General features: G+C 36.3%; 1 protein-coding gene across 3 annotated transcripts; it reads left to right on the forward strand.

Annotated features, from left to right (window-relative positions):
• The first annotated feature begins 1,309 nt into the window (after positions 1 to 1,309).
• Positions 1,310 to 21,945, forward strand: LOC133621879 (sialoadhesin-like). 3 transcript variants are annotated; one of them, XM_061984304.1, is made up of 12 exons: positions 1,310 to 1,410; positions 6,787 to 7,125; positions 7,477 to 7,710; positions 7,792 to 8,142; positions 10,046 to 10,270; positions 11,011 to 11,301; positions 11,349 to 11,452; positions 12,987 to 13,140; positions 13,670 to 13,760; positions 13,849 to 13,882; positions 15,017 to 15,221; positions 20,996 to 21,945. In XM_061984304.1, the coding sequence occupies exons 1-11, from the start codon at positions 1,365 to 1,367 to the stop codon at positions 15,212 to 15,214; spliced, it is 2,067 nt and encodes a 688-aa protein (XP_061840288.1). In that variant the 5' UTR covers positions 1,310 to 1,364; the 3' UTR covers positions 15,215 to 15,221; positions 20,996 to 21,945. The 3 variants fall into 3 exon arrangements, with proteins under 3 accessions (XP_061840288.1, XP_061840286.1, XP_061840289.1); XM_061984302.1 differs by having other exon boundaries at positions 15,017 to 15,210; XM_061984305.1 differs by lacking the exons at positions 11,349 to 11,452; positions 12,987 to 13,140 and having other exon boundaries at positions 15,017 to 15,210.
• The last annotated feature ends 1,284 nt before the right edge of the window (positions 21,946 to 23,229 follow it).

A 23,229-nucleotide genomic window follows, 5' to 3' on the forward strand; every position in this document is an offset into this window, starting at 1 on the left:
AAATTGATCCCTGTCTCTGCATGATTCCTTGCTTCTTGTCTGTTCAATAGATGTCATCAGTGTTTGAACCTGACCAAAATGTTGAAAGAGCCATATTGGACTACAAATACAAAAAAGTAATCTGACTGGAGCCGCAAAAATCAAAAGACTTATAAAAGTGTTATAATGATGGCAACACATGATGTAAGTGGCTAATTAGCTATATTAGCCTACTATCAAAATGTGTCTCAGGCTGTCGCAAATCTTCGTTGACAGAAATGTTGAAATGTAATATTTATTCTACACATTTTTACACCATTGGAAAACATTAGTAAAACTTCTGGAAATGAATGTCTTAGAATGACCAAAGGTATAGATGTGTGTGTCCAAGTTAAAGGAAACAACAGGCTGTCTTCTTCTAATGGATTTATTACAATCTTTACAAGCTGGGTAACGTTTGCTGTGGTCTGGAACAACATCGCCCACAAACAACTATCAGAAATGCAGCCAATATTACATACAGATAATGTATCATGAGACATGGAAAAATGAACTAAATACACAGAGGACATAAGTAAAGGAAATTAAATATACCTACAAACAACACATAATGATGCAATATGTACATACAGCTAGCCTAAATAGCATGTTAGCATTGATTAGCTTACAGTCATGCAGTGACCAAATATGCCTGATTAGCACTCCAACAAGTTAATAACATCAACAAGGCTCATCTTTGTGCATTCACGCACAGCATAAAACATTTGGTGGACAACATGAGACGAAGAAGGAGTGGCATAAAACATGTCCTTCTGTGGCGTGGCGGCGTCGGAGAAAGTTGTATATGTACACCAACTGTTGAGTCACAGTCCGCACAACGGTGAGTTCAAGGGCCGCTGAAAGTAGTAGGACCAAACGGCGCTCGGCAAATACTCTCATCAGTGAAGCATAAACACAAACATATCAAACAGTGGGCTTTCTAACAATCAGGAAGGTTTGTGTCGTGTTTGTGCTCCTACAGAAACCACATTACAACAAATAACATTTTTCATCCCATTTTTTTCCCATTTTTATACATTTTCGAAAAAGCTCCATGGAGCCACCAGGGCGCCGCTAAAGAGCCGCATGTGGCTCTAGAGCCGCAATCCTCTGACTCCCGCCTTAAAGCCCCAGGCATGTTTTTAAAAGTGTGTTGAAGTTCTTAGAGGAACCTGCAAAGAAAATATTAAAGAAAAGTGCATTTCATGAGGGTGTTTTAATCATGCATGTCAATTAAATAGAGAGGAAGAAAACCACTTCTTCCTCTCTAATTCTTTGAACGTCATGACCACTTCCTCTTTGCGACCTGTAGACGCACACATTTCTACTTGTTCACTTACTCCAATATGAGTCTGAAGACAGGCTTTGTGGTCCTCCTTCTCTGCGTGCCAGGTACTACACCTCTACTTTTTTATTTGCTTAAAGTCCTGAATGTGATTGATAAAATATTGCGTTCCTACATAGACTCTCTGCATGCATTTTTTTTTTAAAATCAGTAATCTCAGCTAAATGTGCGATTTGCAGTGAAACATTCATTATTAACATAATTCATGAAGGAAAAGGAATTATAAAGTGACAAACTTTCAAGCTAAATAATGTTGCGTCTGCTCTGAAGTGGACTTTTTCATGTGCAAGTTGAGAATTGTGCTTGCTCACTTCCTGAGATAGACAACATCTTCTCAGTCATTGCAATCAAGTGTTAAGTGGCCAACAGGCGTGGAGGAAAGAAGCAAATGTTCATATTAAGTATATATATATACATATATATGTATATATATGCAGTCCTCAAATTTTAACTTTTCAGGTCAAGGCAAGTGTTCCCTTAAAGAAGGGCTCATATTTTAGAGCACCAAGGCAAACATTTTCTTTCGAGGCACATGTATATATGTAGCAGGTATATAAAATATATGTTATGCATTCCACCAAAATTCCCTCACGTTTTATTTGATTGCTCTATTGTATTCATTGTCACTTTTATTTTGTAATTTTTTCAGCAAATAGTTCGATTTGGGAGCATTTGTCATTTTATTTTGAAGTCCTACCTTCTTCCGGTAGTGACGTTGTCGTCCTCACTTGCTGTTGAGACATGCTGTGAGGAGGTGAGTGTTTTTCTCTGCTCTCGTCTTTTAAAGAGAATGTAGCTGTGAAACGAGGTTATAAGTTACTCTTGTGCTGATAATGTTACTGACATGGTCATGTACACTTGTTTTGCTCAGAGTTTGAGTGTTTTAGCAAACGTTTTGCTAGTGTACTGTTCGCTAGCACTTTTCACTCACACACAGTGGCTGCGGCACTTCATTGAAGTTTTCCCTCCATTTTAGACTGCTGTGCTGCAGAGTCGCGTGTTAATGCTGCCGCATTATTTCCTGTGTATTTCATACATTATTTCCTGTGTATTTCATACATTATTTCCTGTGTATTTCATACATTATTTCCTGTGTATTTCATACAGCAATAAATACGCCACCTGTTTCGGCTAAAGGCAACCACCGAGTCCCCTTGTCTTCCAAGCAACACCAGCAATACACAACGCAGACTCGAACCGGCTACATATACATACCCTGTTTCCATATGAGTTGGGAAATTGTGTTAGATGTAAATATAAACGGAATACAATGATTTGCAAATCATTCTCAACCCATATTCAGTTGAATATGCAACAAAGACAACATATTTGATGTTCAAACTGATAAATATATATATTTTTTTTGCAAATAATCATTAACTTTAGAATTTGATGCCAGCAACACGTGACAAAGAAGTTGGGAAAGGTGGCAATAAATACTGATAAAGTTGAGGAATGCTCATCAAACACTTATTTGGAACATCACACAGGTGAACAGGGCAAATTGGGAACAGGTGGGTGCCATGATTGGGTATAAAAGTCAGATTCCATGAAATGCTCAGTCATTCACAAACAAGGATGGGGCGAGTGTCACCACTTTGTCAACAAATGCGTGAGCAAATCGATGAACAGTTTAAGAAAAACCTTTCTCAAGCAGCTATTGCAAGGAATTTAGGGATTTTACCATCTACGGTCTGTAATATCATCAAAGGGTTCAGAGAATCTGGAGAAATCACTGCACGTAAGCAGCTAAGCCCGTGACCTTCGATCCCTCAGGCTGTACTGCATTAACATCAGTGTGTAAAGGATATCACCACATGGGCTCAGGAACACTTCAGAAACCCACTGTCAGTAACTACAGTTGGTCGCTACATCTGTAAGTGCAAGTTAAAACTCTCCTATGCGAGGCGAAAATCGTTCATCAACAACACCCAGAAACGCCGTCGCCTTTGCTGAGCCTGAGCTCATCTAAGATGGACTGATACAAAGTGGAAAAGTGTTCTGTGGTCTGACGAGTCCACATTTCAAATTGTTTTTGGAAACTGTGGACGTCGTGTCTTCCGGACCAAAGAGGAAAAGAACCATCCGGATTGTTATAGGCGCAAAGTTGAAAAGCCAGCATGTGTGATGGTATGGGGGTATATTAGTGCCCAAGACATGGGTAACTTACACATCTGTGAAGGTGCCATTAATGCTGAAAGGTACATACAGGTTTTGGAGCAACATATGTTGCCATCCAAGCAACGTTACCATGGACGCCCCTGCTTATTTCAGCAAGACAATGCCAAGCCACGTGTTACATCAACGTGGCTTCATAGTAAAAGAGTGCGGGTACTAGACTGGCCTGCCTGTAGTCGAGACCTGTCTCCCATTGAAAATGTGTGGCGCATTATGAAGCCTAAAATAGCACAACGGAGACCCCCGGACTGTTGAACAACTTAAGCTGTACATCAAGCAAGAATGGGAAAGAATTCCACCTGAGAAGCTTCAAAAATGTGTCTCCTCAGTTCCCAAACGTTTACTGAGTGTTGTTAAAAGGAAAGGCCATGTAACACAGTGGTGAACATGCCCTTTCACAACTACTTTGGCACGTGTTGCAGCCATGAAATTCTAAGTTAATTATTATTTGCAAAAAAAAAAAAAAAAGTTTATGAGTTTGAACATCAAATATCTTGTCTTTGTAGTGCATTGAACTGAATATGGGTTGAAAAGGATTTGCAAATCATTGTATTCCGTTTATATTTACACCTAACACAATTTCCCAACTCATATGGAAACGGGGTTGTATATATATATATATATATATATATATATATATATGTATGTATGTATGTATTAATTATCATTATTATCGCGGTAATTTTAAATATGCTCAACATTTTCAAAAGCTACCTATACTGAAATCCTTTAACCAAGTTAAAAAAAAAATGTAAACACAAACAACACATTCAAAATGTATATATGTACCTCAAGTAGAAAGTTGAATGTGCATATGAAAGCAACACAAGCATTTTAAACAAAGTAATATGGCAGAAACAAAATAATACTATAAATAAATACAAATAAATGTGATTTTTTTTTCACATAACATGTAACTGCACTTTTGGTCCATATAGATAAAGATAGTGTTCATATATGAGGTCAAGTCTTACATATGGGACTGCACGATTCTGGGCAAAATAATAATTAAGATTATTTTCATCAATATTCCAATCAGGATTATTCACTATGTTAGGTAAAACAGTGTTGGGGTGTGAACGCGACTCCATCATGCAATTTGGAATATCTCATAAAAATGCTCGAGGTTCTAGATCTATATATTTAAAGACAAATATTTGTGTTTTTGTTCATAAATAGTATCAGCCTGTCAGATTTGTTAGTACGTGATGCCTTTATCTGTATTTTTACATTTTCATAGAGAGAGGTATTTTTTACATGTACTAAGGGTTATTATTTTTGTAACAGCCCGATAAGCAGCACGGTTACAGTATTAATAAATATTTCTGAATGAAGTAGTCATCTTTACTGTCAGCTAGCACATGCCTAAAATACATACTTGCCAACCCTCCCGAATTTTCCGGGAGACTCCCGAAATTCAGCGCCTCTCCCGAAAATCTCCCGGGATAAACATTCTACCGAAAATCTCCCGATTTTCAGCCGGAGCTGGAGGCCACGCCCCCTCCAGCTCCATGCGGACCTGAGTGAGGACAGCCTTTTTTCACGACGGGAGGACAACTGGGTGACAAGAAATAAATCATCCAAACTAGAGATGAATTGTATTATTATGTTTATCTTACCTACAAATAAATATATTTATTAATTTAAAAAAAAATAAAATAAATAAATACATTTTTACTATATTTTGCTAAAAACATCAAAATTAATTGTATTTTTTCTGACTCCTTATTACGTCCAGGCATTAGAATTATACATTAAAATAAACATATTTTAAATAATTAATTTTAAATTATCATAATAATTCATTTGAAATGACCATATTTAATTATTAAAATAATTGCTTGTTTATCAACAACTTTAGCATTTTATTCATTATTACATTTTGAAGCTCTCAGAAGTCAAGTTATGTTATATTCCTTAATATTTATTTATGCAAGTTTGAAGTATCAATTATCTAAACACAGTTTTGTGTGCATATTTTCAGGATGTATATATATATATATATATATATATATGTATATGTATATATGTATGAAACGCTTGACTTGGTGAATTCTAGCTGTCAATATACTCCTCCCCTCTTAACCACGCCCTCAACCACGCGCTGCCCCACCCCCGACCACACCCCCACCCCCCACCCCCCACCTCCCAAAATCGGAGGTCTCAAGGTTGGCAAGTATGCTAAAATATGACACAACTCTAAAGGCCTTTGGCTGAATTAGAACTACTGAATATGTTTACACTCAATAATCTGATTAGTCGACTAATCTTTAAAATAGAATTGATGACATGTCAATGGATGTTGTCATTCATCCAGGTCATTGTCATCTCAATCCATCACAACTGGACCGTTTGGTTTGTCTTAGAAGACGTTTCGCCTCTCATCAGTAGACTTCATCAGTTCATGCTCATAGACTTAGGCTGGTCGGATCTAGTCTTAGATCTAGTCTAGCGGCTAGATCTCTCACATACAACACCGTCCTTTCAACCTTTCCTAAAAGACTCTGCAATTTAGCCTCCAACAGATAAACAACAGAAGGTGACTAGAATGCCAATTGTGCCATTTGTTTACAACTGAATTGAACGCTAACGCGGGGGATTACGAATATTTTGGACTAGTAGTAGTCGATTCACAGCGGTCGTTCTGCCACACAACACCTGAAAGCTAATGAGGGGAAATTACACTTCAATGACTGTCGTTGGCTTGGACAGTTAGGATTGCTCGATTGCATCAAAACAGTTGTTTTTCTCACTACAATAGGGAATAACCATCCTTCACCAGACACACCCTCCTGGTTTTGAATTGTGAGTATTTGGGGTTTTGGCACCAGCTGCTAAACTAGATCTGACCAATCTAAGTCTATGACTAGATCTGACCAGTCTATGTCTAATACTAAATGTGACCAATTTAAGTCTAAGAATAGATGTGATGAATTTAAGTTTAAGACTAGATCAGACCAATCTAAATCTAAGACAAGAGCAGAACACTCTAAGTCTAAGACTAAATCTGACCAATTTAAGTCTGAGACTAGATCTGACTAGTCTAAGTCTAAGACTAGATCTGACTAAACAAAGTCTAAGACTAGATCCGACCAATCAAAGTCTATGATCATGAATTAATGAAGTCTACTTGGATGAGAGGTGGAACATCTAAGACAAACCAAACAGTCCTGTTGTGATCGATGGAATGCATGAAGTACTTGATGAAGTATTTGATGTAGTACTTGTGATGTTGTGTGTTTCAGGGCTGCTCAGTGTGGATTTGGGGGGGACCTACACTGAGAAGGAGATCTGTGCAATTAAAGGATCCACCGTGAAGCTTCAGTGCTTCTTTAAGTTCCCGCCCACAGATGACGGGCGTGTGATCAAGGTCAAGGAAGCATTTTGGTTCACCAAAGATTCAAAAGAAGATTTGAGACTGGACCCTCAGTACTTTGGTGGTGTGCAGTCTGAGTGTCATGGCAACCTCTGCAGTCTGACCATCGCAGACGTGAGACGGAGTGACGAGTACACGTTCAGATTCTCAACTAACCATTCCAGAGGAGCCTTCACCGTCAGGCCTGGTGTCAAAGTGACCGTCACTGGTACTGCTTTCCATGAAACACATTTCCACCAAGCTCAGTCCAGTTTGAGGTCAGGAAGTCCAAGTGCTGATTGTCTGCTGTGAGTAGGCGGGGCCAGCCACAGTGACATCTTGTTTTTGGTCTTCTTCACATTCTGGAAATGACCATTTGCTGTCCTCCAATCAACACACTGCACTGTGTCTGACTCCGCACTTTTAGCTGCTCTACAACCGTACTTGGTACCCTGACAAGTTATTTTAGTACCCTTCACAACTTTTGAGAACAGAAACTGATCCAAACTGTACTGCCTTTGGTGGAAGTGGAGATTAAGACTTTTATTTTGGAATTATTTAAGTTCTCCTTTCATTCCAGATCTGAAAGTACAAGTGCCCGCAAGTGCCAGTTATATTGGGAAAAGTCATTGGTATGATCTGAAGTGTGTCAGCACCACTTGCAGTCCTTGGTCTCCTTCTTCATACGTCTGGTATGAGAATGGAGAGGAAATCCATCATGCAAAGTCTCAAGAGTACAAAGCAGAGTATGACTCCACAGACAGTTACTCCTGTGCTGTAAGAGGACACGAGCAAGATGTGTCTCCTCCAGTGTGTGAGTGGACTCTTCAGTCTTCTGCTGCACGTCACATGTAACTTTGTGCTGACTCAGTTCAATGCTTCTTCTGTCTTTCAGGTGTGTACAGGTCATGTCACAAGGTGGTTTACTACCAGAGACACATCTGTGCCATCCAAGGATCATCAGTGGACTTTAGCTGTGAATACACGAGCTATGAAAGTATCCAGAAAAAATTGTGGTACCGTGCAGATTCTAGTCACTGGGGAAATCTCTCCATGACTGAAGATCTCCTGTCAGACTCTCAGTATGAAGGTCGTTTTGAATTACCTTCAGTGCCTTCTGGAAAAAGCAGACTGAGAATAAAAGATGTGAGGCAGAGTGATTCTGCTGAGTACCACTTCAAATTCACCACTGATGATGGTGTTGAATGGAGGAGTATTTTACCTGGAAGCACCTTGACAGTAGCAGGTATGAACACACCTGACCAAACATGCCCAATAACACAACTATATTACAAGGAATACTTTAGATTAGATAATGAAATATACTGTATATGCAAACCCCGTTTCCATATGAGTTGGGAAATTGTGTTAGATGTAAATATAAACGGAATACAATGATTTGCAAATCATTTTCAAGCCATATTCAGTTGAATATGCTACAAAGACAACATATTTGATGTTCAAACTGATAAACATTTTTTTTGTTGCAAATAATCATTAACTTTAGAATTTGATGCCAGCAACACGTGACAAAGAAGTTGGGAAATGTGGCAATAAATACTGATAAAGTTGAGGAATGCTCATCAAACACTTATTTGGAACATCCCACAGGTGAACAGGCAAATTGGGAACAGGTGGGTGCCATGATTGGGTATAAAAGTAGATTCCATGAAATGCTCAGTCATTCACAAACAAGGATGGGGCGAGGGTCACCACTTTGTCAACAAATGCGTGAGCAAGTTGTTGAACAGTTTAAGAAAAGCCTTTCTCAACCAGCTAATGCAAGGAATTTAGGGATTTCACCATCTACGGCCCCTAATATCATCAAAGGGTTCAGAGAATCTGGAGAAATCACTGCATGTGAGCAACTAAGCCCGTGACCTTCGATCCCTCAGGCTGTACTGCATCAACAAGCGTGTAAAGGATATCACCACATGGGCTCAGGAACACTTCAGAAAGCCACTGTCAGTAACTACAGTTGGTCGCTACATCTGTAAGTGCAAGTTAAAACTCTTCTATGCAAGGCGAAAACCGTTTATCAACAACACCCAGAAATGCCGTCGGCTTCGCTGGGCCTGAGCTCATCTAAGATGGACTGATACAAAGTGGAAAAGTGTTCTGTGGTTTGACCAGTCCACATTTCAAATTGTTTTTGGAAACTGTGGACGTTGTGTCCTCCGGACCAAAGAGGAAAAGAACCATCCGGATTGTTATAGGCGCAAAGTTGAAAAGCCAGCATGTGTGATGGTATGGGGGTGTATTAGTGCCCAAGACATGGGTAACTTACACATCTGTGAAGGCACCATTAATGCTGAAAGGTACATACAGGTTTTTAGCAACATATGTTGCCATCCAAGCAACATTACCATGGACGCCCCTGCTTATTTCAGCAAGACAATGCCAAGCCACGTGTTACATCAACGTGGCTTCATAGTAAAAGAGTGCGGGTACTAGACTGGCCTGCCTGTAGTCCAGACCTGTCTCCCATTGAAAATGTGTGGTGCATTATGAAGCCTAAAATAGCACAACGGAGACCCCCGGACTGTTGAACAACTTAAGCTGTACATCAAGCAAGAATGGGAAAGAATTCCACCTGAGAAGCTTAAAAGATGTATCTCCTCAGTTCCCAAACGTTTACTGAGTGATGTTAAAAGGAAAGGCCATGTAACACAGTGGTGAACATACCCTTTCACAACTACTTTGGCACGTGTTGCAGCCATGAAATTCTAAGTTAATGATTATTTGCTAAAAAAAATAAAGTTTATGAGTTTGAACATCAAATATGTTGTCTTTGTAGTGCATTCAACTGAATATGGCTTGAAAAGGATTTGCAAATCATTGTATTCCGTTTATATTTACATCTAACACAATTTCCCAACTCATATGGAAACGGGGTTTGTACTATGTACAATACTGTATATTACATTATGTTTGAATTTTCTGCCGAATCACTAATCTTTTCGAGTATTTTAACGCGGGTCAGGTGTAATTTTATTTAGAAATAAGTCAGCAGCCAATCAAAAGCAAGCTGTGGGCTGCAAACTGGACTTTGGACAGCAGATGAAGCAGTCATGTGTGTGTGTTGTGTGACTTGTATCTAAAATGAATATTAATATGACATGTTTCATGTTTGCTCCTCTGGCCTCCAGCTGTGCAGGTGCAGGTGATGTCAGTCAGAGTTGAAGATTCTCACCTTGTTGCACAAATGTTGTGTCACACAAGCTGCCTTCCAGAAGGTACTTTGTCTTTTGTGTGGCAGCAGAATGGAGTGAATATAAAGCAAGGAACCATGATGGAAGTCACCTTGTCACCTGGAGACTACATCACCTGTACTGCACAACATTATCAACATATCAGCATCTCTCCTCACCTGTGTGAGTGCTTCTTTCTTCTGGAAAAACATGGTGCGCTACAAAGCATTTCAGTAGGAAAACAACACAAATCTTTCTTGTTTCTCTTCCAACTACAAAGTAGTAAACAACACAAACGTAAATCACCTCCCAGCTGATGAACACGTTTAGCCAGCTAGCAGAAGCAGCAACAAGTCAACACATTAGTTTTTATTCCTGCTTACGTCGCACTTGTTGCTAGGTAGACTTCAAAGGGAACTTTGACGGACAGGGAGAGGCGGCAGAAAAAACAGCATTTTAAATATTATGAGACTTGAACCTTTCATTGGATCACTACTCTGTATTGACTATAAAATACTTCTTGTAAATAAATATTTATACATTACTAAACATTCTTTGCATATTTGCATCATCTGTTAATCTATATAAATGTATGAATAAAAAAAAAGGGTTTATTTCTATGAATAGATACTAATTAAATGAGCAGTTTTTTGTGTGAAGTATGTATATTACACAGATATTATACGTACATCATGCGTGTATGTTGGGACTTTGGGGTCCCCCTGTGGTCTGGCATTAGTGCAAAGTGAGGCAGTGAGCCACCAGATCCAGCAGATGGCGCTGCATGTGTACTGTGATGCACTGTCAAGTGTAATGTGCACTGGCGCCTTGGTGGAGGTCTGCTGCTGCTTTACTGACTCATGTTCTTGTCTGTGCTGAAAAGAAGAACGTGTTTGTTTAAAACTTCTATGTTCTTCCTCCAGATGTTCTGAAAAGACCCTCAGTGTCTCTAAATGATACTGGTGACATATTGGAGGGTCGTCCACTGACACTGACCTGCTACATCGACAACTACGACTACTCCTCAGCAACAGTTGATTACCGGTACTGCTGGTACAAGAAGAAGAAAGTGTCTTCAAAAGTTAAAGTCCTCAGTAAAGATCCACAACTGGTCTTCAAGTCCATCAACTTTACAGACTCAACAGAGTTTTGGTGTACTGTGGAGGACCAGCTGGGGAAGAAGACATCAGTACCCGTCTTCATTGATGTCCAATGTGAGTACATCTACGTCTTTGAGATATGTGGTGACACTGTCCCTCAGATCCTCCAAGACGGCCCTCTTTGATCGTCAGTCCGTCTTATGTCATCGTTGAGGGACAGTCGGTGAATCTGACCTGCAGGAGCAAAGCTAACCCGGCCGCCAACTACCGTATTTTCCGCACTATAAGGCGCACCGGATTATTAGCCGCACCTTCTATGAATTACATATTTCATAATTTTGTCCACCAATAAGCCGCCCCGGACTAAAAGCCGCGCCTACGCTGCGCTAAAGTGAATGTCAAAAAAACGCTGCGCTAAAGTGAATGTCAAAAAAACAGTCAGATAGTTCAGTCAAACTTTAATAATATATTGAAAACCAGCGTTCTAACAACTCTGTCCCAAAATGTACAAATGTGCAATCACAAACATAGTAAAATTCAAAATGGTGTAGAGCAATAGCAACATACCGGTAATGTTGCTCGAACGTTAATGTCACAACACACAACACACAAAATAAACATAGCGCTCACTTTCTGAAGTTATTCTTCATTCGTACCGGTAAATCCTTCGAATTCTTCGTCTTCGGTGTCCGAATTGAAAAGTTGCGCTAGCGTGGCTTCCAAAATGGCGGGCTCCGTCTCTTCGAAATCATCGGATTCAGTGTCGCTGTTGTTGTGCAGCAGTTCTGTGAATCCTGCCTTCCGGAAAGCTCGGACCACAGTTGTGACAGAAATATCTGCCCAGGCATTTACAATCCACTGGCAGATGTTGGCGTATGTTGTCCGGCGTTGTCTGCCCGTCTTAGTGAAGGTGTGTTCGCCTTCGGTCATCCATTTTTCCCACGCAGTTCGCAGTCGTGATTTGAATGCCCTGTTGACACCAATATCCAGCGGTTGGAGTTCTTTGGTTAATCCACCCGGAATGACGGCGAGTGTTGTATTTGTGTGCTTCACTTGTTTTTTGACACCATCTGTGATGTGGGCGCGCATAGAGTCATATATCAACATGGACGGAGCAGCGTGAAAAAAGCCACCCGGCCGCTTCGCGTAAACTTCCCTTAACCACTCGCTCATCTTTTCTTCATCCATCCATCCCTTCGAGTTAGCTTTTATGATGACGCCGGCTGGAAAGGTCTCTTTTGGCAAGGTCTTCCTTTTGAATATCACCATGAGTGGAAGTTAGCATGGCAAGCTAGAACCACAGTGAAGGATGACTTCTCATTCCCTGTGGAGCGAATATTCACCGTACGTGCTCCCGTTCCACAGTGCGGTTCAGTTGCTGTGAAATACGGTAGTAATCCGTGTGCGGATGGAGAGATTGCGTCTTTTTATGACCCGGATCGTTTAGTAGGAGCCATTTTGTGGTCTTTACAGATGTAAACAGGAAATGAAACGTACGGTGATATCCGCGCGTTTTTTCTTCTTCTTCCGGGGGCGGGTGAAGCGCTTCCTGTTCTATGGGGGCGGGTGAAGCGCTTCCTGTTCTATGGGGGCGGGTGCTTTCCTTGGCGGTTGCTTGCGTAGAAGAAGAAGCGCTTCCTGTTCTACCGGGAAAAAAGATGGCGGCTGTTTACCGAAGTTGCGAGACCGAAACTTTATGAAAATGAATCGTAATAAAGCGCACCGGGTTATTAGGCGCACTGTCAGCTTTTGAGAAAAATTGTGGTTTTTAGGTGCGCCTTATAGTGCGGAAAATACGGTACACCTGGTACAAGGACAGCCAAACTTTAACCCAAAAAAAAAAACATTACAGTTTCCCCTCCATCCGACCTGAAAATGCTGGAACATTCCACTGCATGTCTGAGAATAAACATGAACGTGTCAACTCTTCATCAGTCGTCATAAACGTCCAACGTAAGTACCAAGGTCTGACATGGACGTACAGTACTCAACCGACATCGACTCAATCCAACACGGAGGTCTAGTTTAGGTACCAAAGTCCAACATGGACATCCCCTGTCCAACATGGATTTCCAATTCAGGTACCCAAGTCCATCAGTCCAAGATGGTGGTTCTCAGTCCAACATAGAAGTCCATTTTAAGTACCCAAGCCCAACATGGATTTCCAGTTTAGATACCAAAGTCCAATTGGTATCATTGATTTTACGTACGTACTTATGTGTTTCACTTTTTACTTTAGACTAAATGTTGTTGTATATTATTTACAATGAATCTATCCATGTATGTAGTGGACTTCAAGACCAGAGTTCACGGCTTAGAGTATGTTCCTCACCAGATGTTCCCAGGGTCTCACTGACGCATTTGAGTTGTAGCCTCAACTCGACAATGAGGCTCCAAGTGAAGACCAGAAAGTGGTCGGCTGGTCACTTCCTGGATGCTCTGATTGTTGCCATAGTAACTGTGATGCCGGTGTTCCTGTCAGGTTCCTGGGTCCTCACAATGGCGGCAGCTGTGGGCTCAGTCGCTAGCATTGTTCTGGTGGTCCTGGTTCTCACCGCCTTCCTGGTGTTGAGGTGAAGATTTAGACTCGTGTTGTAGTCCAGGATGCACTTTTGTTGTAGTCCAGGATGTTGCTCATACTTCTTCTTCTTCTCCTTCTAGGAAAAGGAGGCAATCAAAGGAGTCCAAAGCCCAGGTGACACAATAAGTCTGTAAAGTGATGATAATGATTTTTTTTGTTTTTTTCTCAATTTCCAAAAATGAAGCAGTGTTGATGTCTAGACTGGTGTGCCTTGCCATGCAATATACGTAGGGTCTGATTTACTAAAGGATTGACTAAAAAAGGCGCAAACTCCATAGCACACAAAGCTGATGGACTAAACGTGTGCAAAGTGGACTGCGTCTTTGAAGTGAGCAGAATAAGGCGTGCAATCCATTTTTGCGTCTCTGTCTTCATGAACATGCAGAAGAAATACTGCTCATCAAAACGCCCACAATACTGGGAGGAGAAGATGCAATTATAAGTATTTATCTCACTCAATGTGATTTATTAAGACTCGTCACCGTTTTGGGAGCACTATTTTGCGTTTTATTTAGCACGTTTGAAAAGGACGCGCACTATGTGACGCCACAGGAAAATGGACGGGTGTATATAACGATGGTTAAAATCAGGCACTTTGAAGCTTTTTTTAGGGATATTGCGTGATGGGTAAAATTTTGAAAAAAACTTCAAAAAATAAAATAAGCCACTGGGAACTGATTTTTAATGGTTTTAACCCTTCTGAAATTGTGATATTGTTCCCCTTTAACCAAAAATAGGAATTGTGCGCTCAGTCTTTGCATTTTTGAGAGAGAGAGTTGAAATAAAATAGTATTCCACGCGTTAGTGCCTGAGATTTTTTTCTTCATACTGGCAACAAGACCCTCGGTTGCCGTGTTCGTCAATCAAGGGACGAATGTGAAGTCATAGTGAAGATCGATGATTGGTCATTTTTGGGTTTATTTTTTGAACGCCTGAGGATCAACCAGCACACCCTTCCAGGATCAACCGGAAGCTCACGATCGACGTAACAGGCCTGTTCTACATCATCGTCCAACGCGGCCTTCCAATATTTTCTATGTTCTATCTGATAAACGTAAAACAGTGGAAGGTTTATGCTGGTGTTTGATTTGCTGAGTCATAGCTTTCAGGTTTGTAAAAAAACCTATTTCTGTGCAGTGGCTCACCCCTCTGGTAGAAAAGGGTACTACAAGATTGGCTCCATGGAAGAACTGATTGTTAATGAAATGTAGGTGTCCTGTATGCTGATGTACGTTTTTAACTCCACAGTCCAGGGCGGGCGCAGCTTGTGGCGAGGCTCCAAACCAGGAGAGGAATGAAGTCGTCTATTCTGAGATCCGCTTCGCCAATTCAAGCGACGGTCCCGTCGACGCCAACACCACGCCAGTCATGCCCCTCAGACGCCTGGTGGAGGAGGAGGAAGATGGCTTGGAGTACGCCACAGTTAAAAGTCGCGTCTCTCGGTGAGTGCAGGGTGAGCTCCTTACACTTTCATTATTGTTGTCCCAGCTGAAGAGGGGCAGATGCAGGTTAGTTTACCCTCATAAGGGGAGGTCTCGCCTCTGACCTCCACTGGAGCCTGAAAGGCCTTGGTATCGGGCCTTTTGCCAATGTCGGCCATCTGTTGAACACTTTCTGGAACCATGCTGAAATTGGGTTCGGATCCACAACAGATTATTTTTTCATTTTATCAGAAAGGAACCTAATGTCCTCTGAGGCCTCAGGGAAGGATCAATCAGGGGCTGTGTTATTAGGGATGAAGGTGCAGCAGAGGTCCTCCTTTTTCCACAAGGAGTCCATCCAAGGTCAAACTATTTTGGAGTGTGTTGCGTCTGACTGGTCTACCTCTCAGGAAATTAAAGTTACTGGTCAATCCCAAGTTCTTTCAGATGACATATATGCAGAGTAATGAACATCCGAGGTGAAAGAAAACCAACACTTCCCATCCAAGTTGATTGCGCTTGAGAGGTGCTGCAAAGAGGAATGAGAGAAAGTGCCCAAAGATAGGTGTGCCAAGCTTGTGGCATCGTGTTCAAAAAGACTTGAGGCTGGAACTGCTGCCATAGGTGCATCAACAAAGTATTGAAGAAAGGCTCTAAAATCTAAATACTTAGGGTTCGGGTTTTTATTTCTAATAAATTTGCAAACATTTTAAAATCAGAACGTTTTCACATTGTCATTGTGGGGTATTGTGTGTAGAATTCTGAGGACAGAAGTGAAGTGAATACAGTCTATTATGCAGCATTATTCACATGTGAATAATATAAATACAGTCTATTATACAGCATTATTCACATGTGAATAACATAAATACAGACTATTATACAGCATTATTCACATGTGAATACTATAAATACAGTCTATCATACAGCATTATTCACATGCGAATAACATAAATACAGTCTATTATACAGCATTATTCACATGTGAATAATATAAATACAGTCTATTATACAGCATTATTCACATGTGAATAATATAAATACAGTCTATTATACATAATTATTCACATGTGAATAATATAAATACAGTCTATTACACAGTATTATTCACATTTTAATAATATAAATACAGTCTATTATACAGCATTATTCACATGTGAATAATATAAATACAGTCTATTATACGGCATTATCCACATGTGAATAATATAAATACAATCTATTATACAGCATTATTCACGTGTGAATAATATAAATACAGTCTATTATACAGAATTATTCATATGTGAATAATATAAATACAGTCTATTATATGGCATTATTCACATGTGAATAATATAAATACAGTCTATTATACAGCATTATTCACATGTGAATAATATAAATACAGTCTATTATACGGCATTATTCACATGTGAATAATATAAATACAGTCTATTATACGGCATTATTCACATGTGAATAATATAAATACAGTCTATTATACAGCATTATTCACATGTGAATAATATAAATACAGTCTTTTATACAGCATTATCCACATGGGAATAATATAAATACAGTCTATTATACAGCATTAAACACATGTGAATAATATAAATACAGTCTATTATGCAGCATTATTCACATGTGACTAATATAAATACAGTCTATTATACAGCATTATTCACATGTGAATAATATAAATACAGTCTATTATACAGCATTATTCACATGTGAATAATATAAATACAGTCTATTATACAGAATTATTCACATGTGAATAATATAAATACAGTCTATTATACAGCATTATTTACATGTGAATAATATAAATACAGTCTTTTATACAGCATTATCCACATGGGAATAATATAAATACAGTCTATTATACAGCATTATACACATGTGAATAATATAAATACAGTCTATTATGCAGCATTATTCACATGTGACTAATAAAAAATACAGTCTATTATGCAGCATTATTCACATATGAATAATATAAATACAGTCTATTATACGGCATTATTCACATGTGAATAACATAAATACAGTCTATTATGCAGCATTATTCACATGTGAATAACATAAATACAGTCTATTATACGGCATTATTCACATGTGAATAATATAAATACAGTCTATTATGCAGCATTATTCACATGTGACTAATAAAAAATACAGTCTATTATGCAGCATTATTCACATGTAAATAATATAAATACAGTCTATTATACGGCATTATTCACATGTGAATAACATAAATACAGTCTATTATGCAGCATTATTCACATGTGAATAACATAAATACAGTCTATTATACGGCATTATTCACATGTGAATAATATAAATACAGTCTATCATACAGCATTATTCACATGTGAATAATATAAATACAGTCTATCATACAGCATTATTCACATGTAAATATTATAGATACAGTTTATTATACAGCATTATTCACATGTGAATAATATAAATACAGTCTATTATACAGCATTATTCACATGTGAATAATATAAATACAGTCTATTATACAGCATTATTCACGTGTGAATAATATAAATAGTCTATTACACAGCATTATTCACATGTGAATAATATAAATACAGTCTATTATACAGCATTATTCACATGTGAATAATATAAATACAGTCTATTATACAGCATTATTCACGTGTGAATAATATAAATACAGTCTATTATACAGAATTATTCACGTGTGAATAATACAAATACGGTCTATTATACGGCATTATTCACATGTGAATAATATAAATACAGTCTATTATACAGCATTATTCACATGTGAATATATAAATACAGTCTATTATACGGCATTATTCACATGTGAATAATATAAATACAGTCTATTATACAGCATTATTCACATGTGAATAATATAAATACAGTCTATTATACAGAATTATTCACATGTGAATAATATAAATACAGTCTATTATACAGCATTATTCACATGTGAATAATATAAATACAGTCTTTTATACAGCATTATCCACATGGGAATAATATAAATACAGTATTATACAGCATTATACACATGTGAATAATATAAATACGGTCTATTATACGGCATTATTCACATGTGAATAATATAAATACAGTCTATTATACAGAATTATTCACATGTGAATAATATAAATACAGTCTATTATACAGAATTATTTACATGTGAATAATATAAATACAGTCTTTTATACAGCATTATCCACATGGGAATAATATAAATACAGTCTATTATGCAGCATTATTCACATGTGAATAATATAAATACAGTCTATTATACGGCATTATTCACATGTGAATAACATAAATACAGTCTATTATGCAGCATTATTCACATGTGAATAATATAAATACAGTCTATCATACAGCATTATTCACATGTGAATAATATAGATACAGTCTATTATACAGCATTATTCACATGTGAATAATATACATACAGTCTATTATACAGCATTATTCACATGTGAATAATATAAATACAGTCTATTATACAGCATTATTCACATGTGAATAATATAAATACAGTCTATTATACAGAATTATTCACATGTGAATAATATAAATACAGTCTATTATACAGAATTATTTACATGTGAATAATATAAATACAGTCTTTTATACAGCATTATCCACATGGGAATAATATAAATACAGTCTATTATACAGCATTATACACATGTGAATAATATAAATACAGTCTATTATGCAGCATTATTCACATGTGACTAATAAAAAATACAGTCTATTATGCAGCATTATTCACATGTGAATAATATAAATACAGTCTATTATACGGCATTATTCACATGTGAATAATATAAATACAGTCCATCATACAGCATTATTCACATGTGAATAATATAAATACAGTCTATCATACAGCATTATTCACATGTGAATAATATAGATACAGTATATTATACAGCATTATTCACATGTGAATAATATACATACAGTCTATTATACAGCATTATTCACATGTGAATAATATAAATACAGTCTATTATACAGCATTATTCACATGTGAATAATATAAATACAGTATATTATACAGCATTATTCACATGTGAATAATATAAATGCAGTCTATTATACAGCATTATTCACATGTGAATAATATAAATACAGTCTATTATACAGCATTATCCACATAGGAATACTATAAATACAGTCTATTATACGGCATTATACACATTTTAATAATATAAATACAGTCTATTATGTAGCATTATTCACATGTGAATAATATAAATACAGTCTATTATACGGCATTATTCACATGTGAATAACATAAATACAGTCTATTATACGGCATTATTCGCATGTGAATAATATAAATACAGTCTATCATACAGCATTATTCACATGTGAATAATATAAATACAGTCTATTATACAGCATTGTTCACATGTGAATAATATAAATACAGTCTATTATACAGCATTATTCACATGTGAATAATATAAATACAGTATATCATACAGCATTATTCACATGTGAATAATATAAATACAGTATATTATACAGCATTATTCACATGTGAATAATATAAATGCAGTCTATTATACAGCATTATTCACATGTGAATAATATAGATACAGTCTATCATACAGCATTATTCACATGTGACTAATATAAATACAGTATATTATGTAGCATTATTCACATGTGAATAATATAAATACAGTCTATTATACGGCATTATTCACATGTGAATAACATAAATACAGTCTATTATACGGCATTATTCGCATGTGAATAATATAAATACAGTCTATCATACAGCATTATTCACATGTGAATAATATAAATACAGTCTATTATACAGCATTATTCACATGTGAATAATATAGATACAGTCAATTATACAGCATTATTTACATGTGAATAATATAAATACAGTCTATTATACAGCATTATTCACATGTGAATAATATAAATACAGTCTATTATACAGCATTATTCACATGTGAATAATATAAATACAGTATATTATACAGCATTATTCACATGTGAATAATATAAATGCAGTCTATTATACAGCATTATTCACATGTGAATAATATAAATACAGTCTATTATACAGCATTATTCACATGTAAATAATATAAATACAGTCTATTATACAGAATTATTCACATGTGAATAATATAAATACAGTCTATTATACAGCATTATTCACATGTGAATAATATAAATACAGTCTATTATACAGCATTATTCACATGTGAATAATATATTAATACAGTCTAATATACATTTAAGTACAGTCAAAAAGGAACATATGCATGATACAGTCCGATGGCTGTCGGTATCATTTGAAGTCTGTGTGAGTGAGATGAAAATAAAACTGCATTTTAACAAATGCTTGCTTTATTTTGATGAATGGGCATATGTTTTGACCGAAGTGTTGTCATTTTGCAAATAATTTAGGAACTAAGAAAATTGCACTTGGTGTTTGGAAAAGTGTGTACATCTCTTGAAAAAAGACACGCAGTTAGTAAAATTGCGTGTAAACAAATGGGGAAATAATTGTATACAAACGCCTTGTATATTTGCAGATCACCTTAATGTGACCATAAAAAACACTATTTGCAGTTTAAAGCAGGGGAAATAAATCTGTAAAAATACCAAACCAAGAAACGTGTCAAATGTTTATTGTATTTTTTCCCCACATTCTCAGTTAAACTAAACTTACCGTAAGACTTGTGTATTGTTCATATATTTGTAAGAAGGTACAAACCCTTGGAGGTTTAAATACTTCTTTTCTCCACTCTTTACTTGACTCGTGCAGGCCGAAGCCAAAAGGGGGCGCTGGTGAGAACCTCAACTGATGAAGACGCCCAACGCAGTAGGGATGGATGCAGCTTCTGAACTGTTGCTCGTCTTTTCACTTTTTTGGGAATGAATCAACCTCAGGCCCAGCAGGACTCACATTCAAATAATCCAAATAAGTACAGGAAATACATAAATACAAAAAATCGTCACATCTCGCTTCCAAGTTTGCAGCTTCACTCTCTGGCAGATTTTTTTAAAGCATGTTTTACTTCTTTTTGGCCTATGTTACGCATTTTCCAGCATAAACATGTCTGAATGAAGTAAAAAAAGATCACTACTACAGTATTAATGGCCACTAGACAAGACCAAACCAATCAGAATGCACGCTTCAGTATCGTGGCCAATGATTGGCTCAGCCTCAGCCAGCATTACTAGATTGTATCAAAGAAATGAACAAGTGACAAAAGGGTTTTATACCATTTTTGGGGGGTTATAATCATGTTTAAAAAACATTTTTAGAAGGTCAGAAGCAGTTTTTGTTTATTCGCAAGTTAGGAAAATATTTATAATATAGACTTGGCGGTAATTAATTTACCAGGACCAAATGAGGGTTCACTCTACTAGGATCGTGTATTCAAGTGCATGTCAACACACGTTGAAAAGGTATTTTATTTCAAAAAGGGAAATGTTTCAGGGTTGTTTTTCAATGCTGATGATTATAGTTTAATAAAGGAAAATAGAAATTCAGTAGATCATAAAATGTAAACAATCGTCGAAAAGATGATCGTAAACGACTGATTTGTGCACCAATCAGCTTCCTGAACCTCGTCTTAATTGAAATATGTTTGCATGTTATTCTCATTATTTCCTGTAAATACTTCAAAATGTTTTTACTGGACCACTATCTGTGTCTTTTATAATTGTATTTTATTGTATTGATTCGTTTTTATGTTTTATTCAATTTTATTGAGGTATTTTATTATTTGATTCTAATAAATATATATATATATATATATATATATATGTGTATTTTATTATTTTATTCTATTATATATATATATATATATATATATATATATATATTATTATATTATATATATATATATATATATATATATTATTATATTATTTTATTATATATATATATATATATATATATATATATATATATATATATATATATATATATATATATATATATATATATATATATATATAATAGAATAAAATAATAAACTACATAAAAAACAAAAAAATACTTTATATTTTTTTACTTGTTTCATTTTAAATGCTTGTAATTTGATTAGTTTTTATTGTTTCTTTTTAATGTGCAGCACTCTGGAGACAGTTTTGTTGTAATAGTGCTGTATTAATAAATGGGGATTGGATTGGATTTAACACAACCTTTATGATGAATGTTTTTTTAGCAATTTTAGCTTTTTTTTAAAATTCATTAAAAGGGTCTGCATCAAAAAGAGGAGAAGAATTGGACTATTAAAAATTGTAATATTATGAACACTTTTCTTCTTTTTATACAGTTGTATGATGTTAGAATGTGACTTCTGACATTGCTTGCACGCTCAATAAAGCTTTCATGATGGCCACAATTTGACCTGGGAACAGATTATTTCTATTATTTCCAACGGGGGGAAATATATTTTTATAATATGAACACACGTGGCCAATGTTTACCACCGATAATATGTGTTATTTATTTAGCTTAATAACATGGAAGCTCAAATGTACTGGAATGAAAGAGCAAAAGTACACTGTAAAAAATAAAAAATATTTGAAATTTTAGCGACTAAACTGCCAGAATTTTATTTTGAAAATAAAAGTATTGTATAATATATTTAGTGGTAGTTTTTTTAGTAGTAATACGGAAGCAGTAGTAATCGTAGTAGTAGTCATAGTAGTAGTAGTAATAGTGATGGCAGTAGTCATAGTAGTTTTTTTTGTTTTTTTTAAAAAGGTTTTAAATGGAAAGTGTAAAAATAATTGCTAAGTTTTTTCAAATTTGTATATTTCTTTCTTCTTCTTTTTTTAAATGTTGTGGTAGTTTTACTAAAATAAATAAACCTTTCCCACCTAATACACACATATATACAGTATTATTTACACACATAAAACAGTATCATTTACACAAATACATGTACAAACACAATTACACACATACTGTATATATATATATATATATATATATATATATATATATATATATATATATATATATATATATATATATATTGT

The sequence above is a fragment of the Nerophis lumbriciformis genome, linkage group LG25, assembly GCF_033978685.3.
Source record: "Nerophis lumbriciformis linkage group LG25, RoL_Nlum_v2.1, whole genome shotgun sequence".
In the NCBI taxonomy this organism is placed as follows: domain Eukaryota; kingdom Metazoa; phylum Chordata; class Actinopteri; order Syngnathiformes; family Syngnathidae; genus Nerophis; species Nerophis lumbriciformis.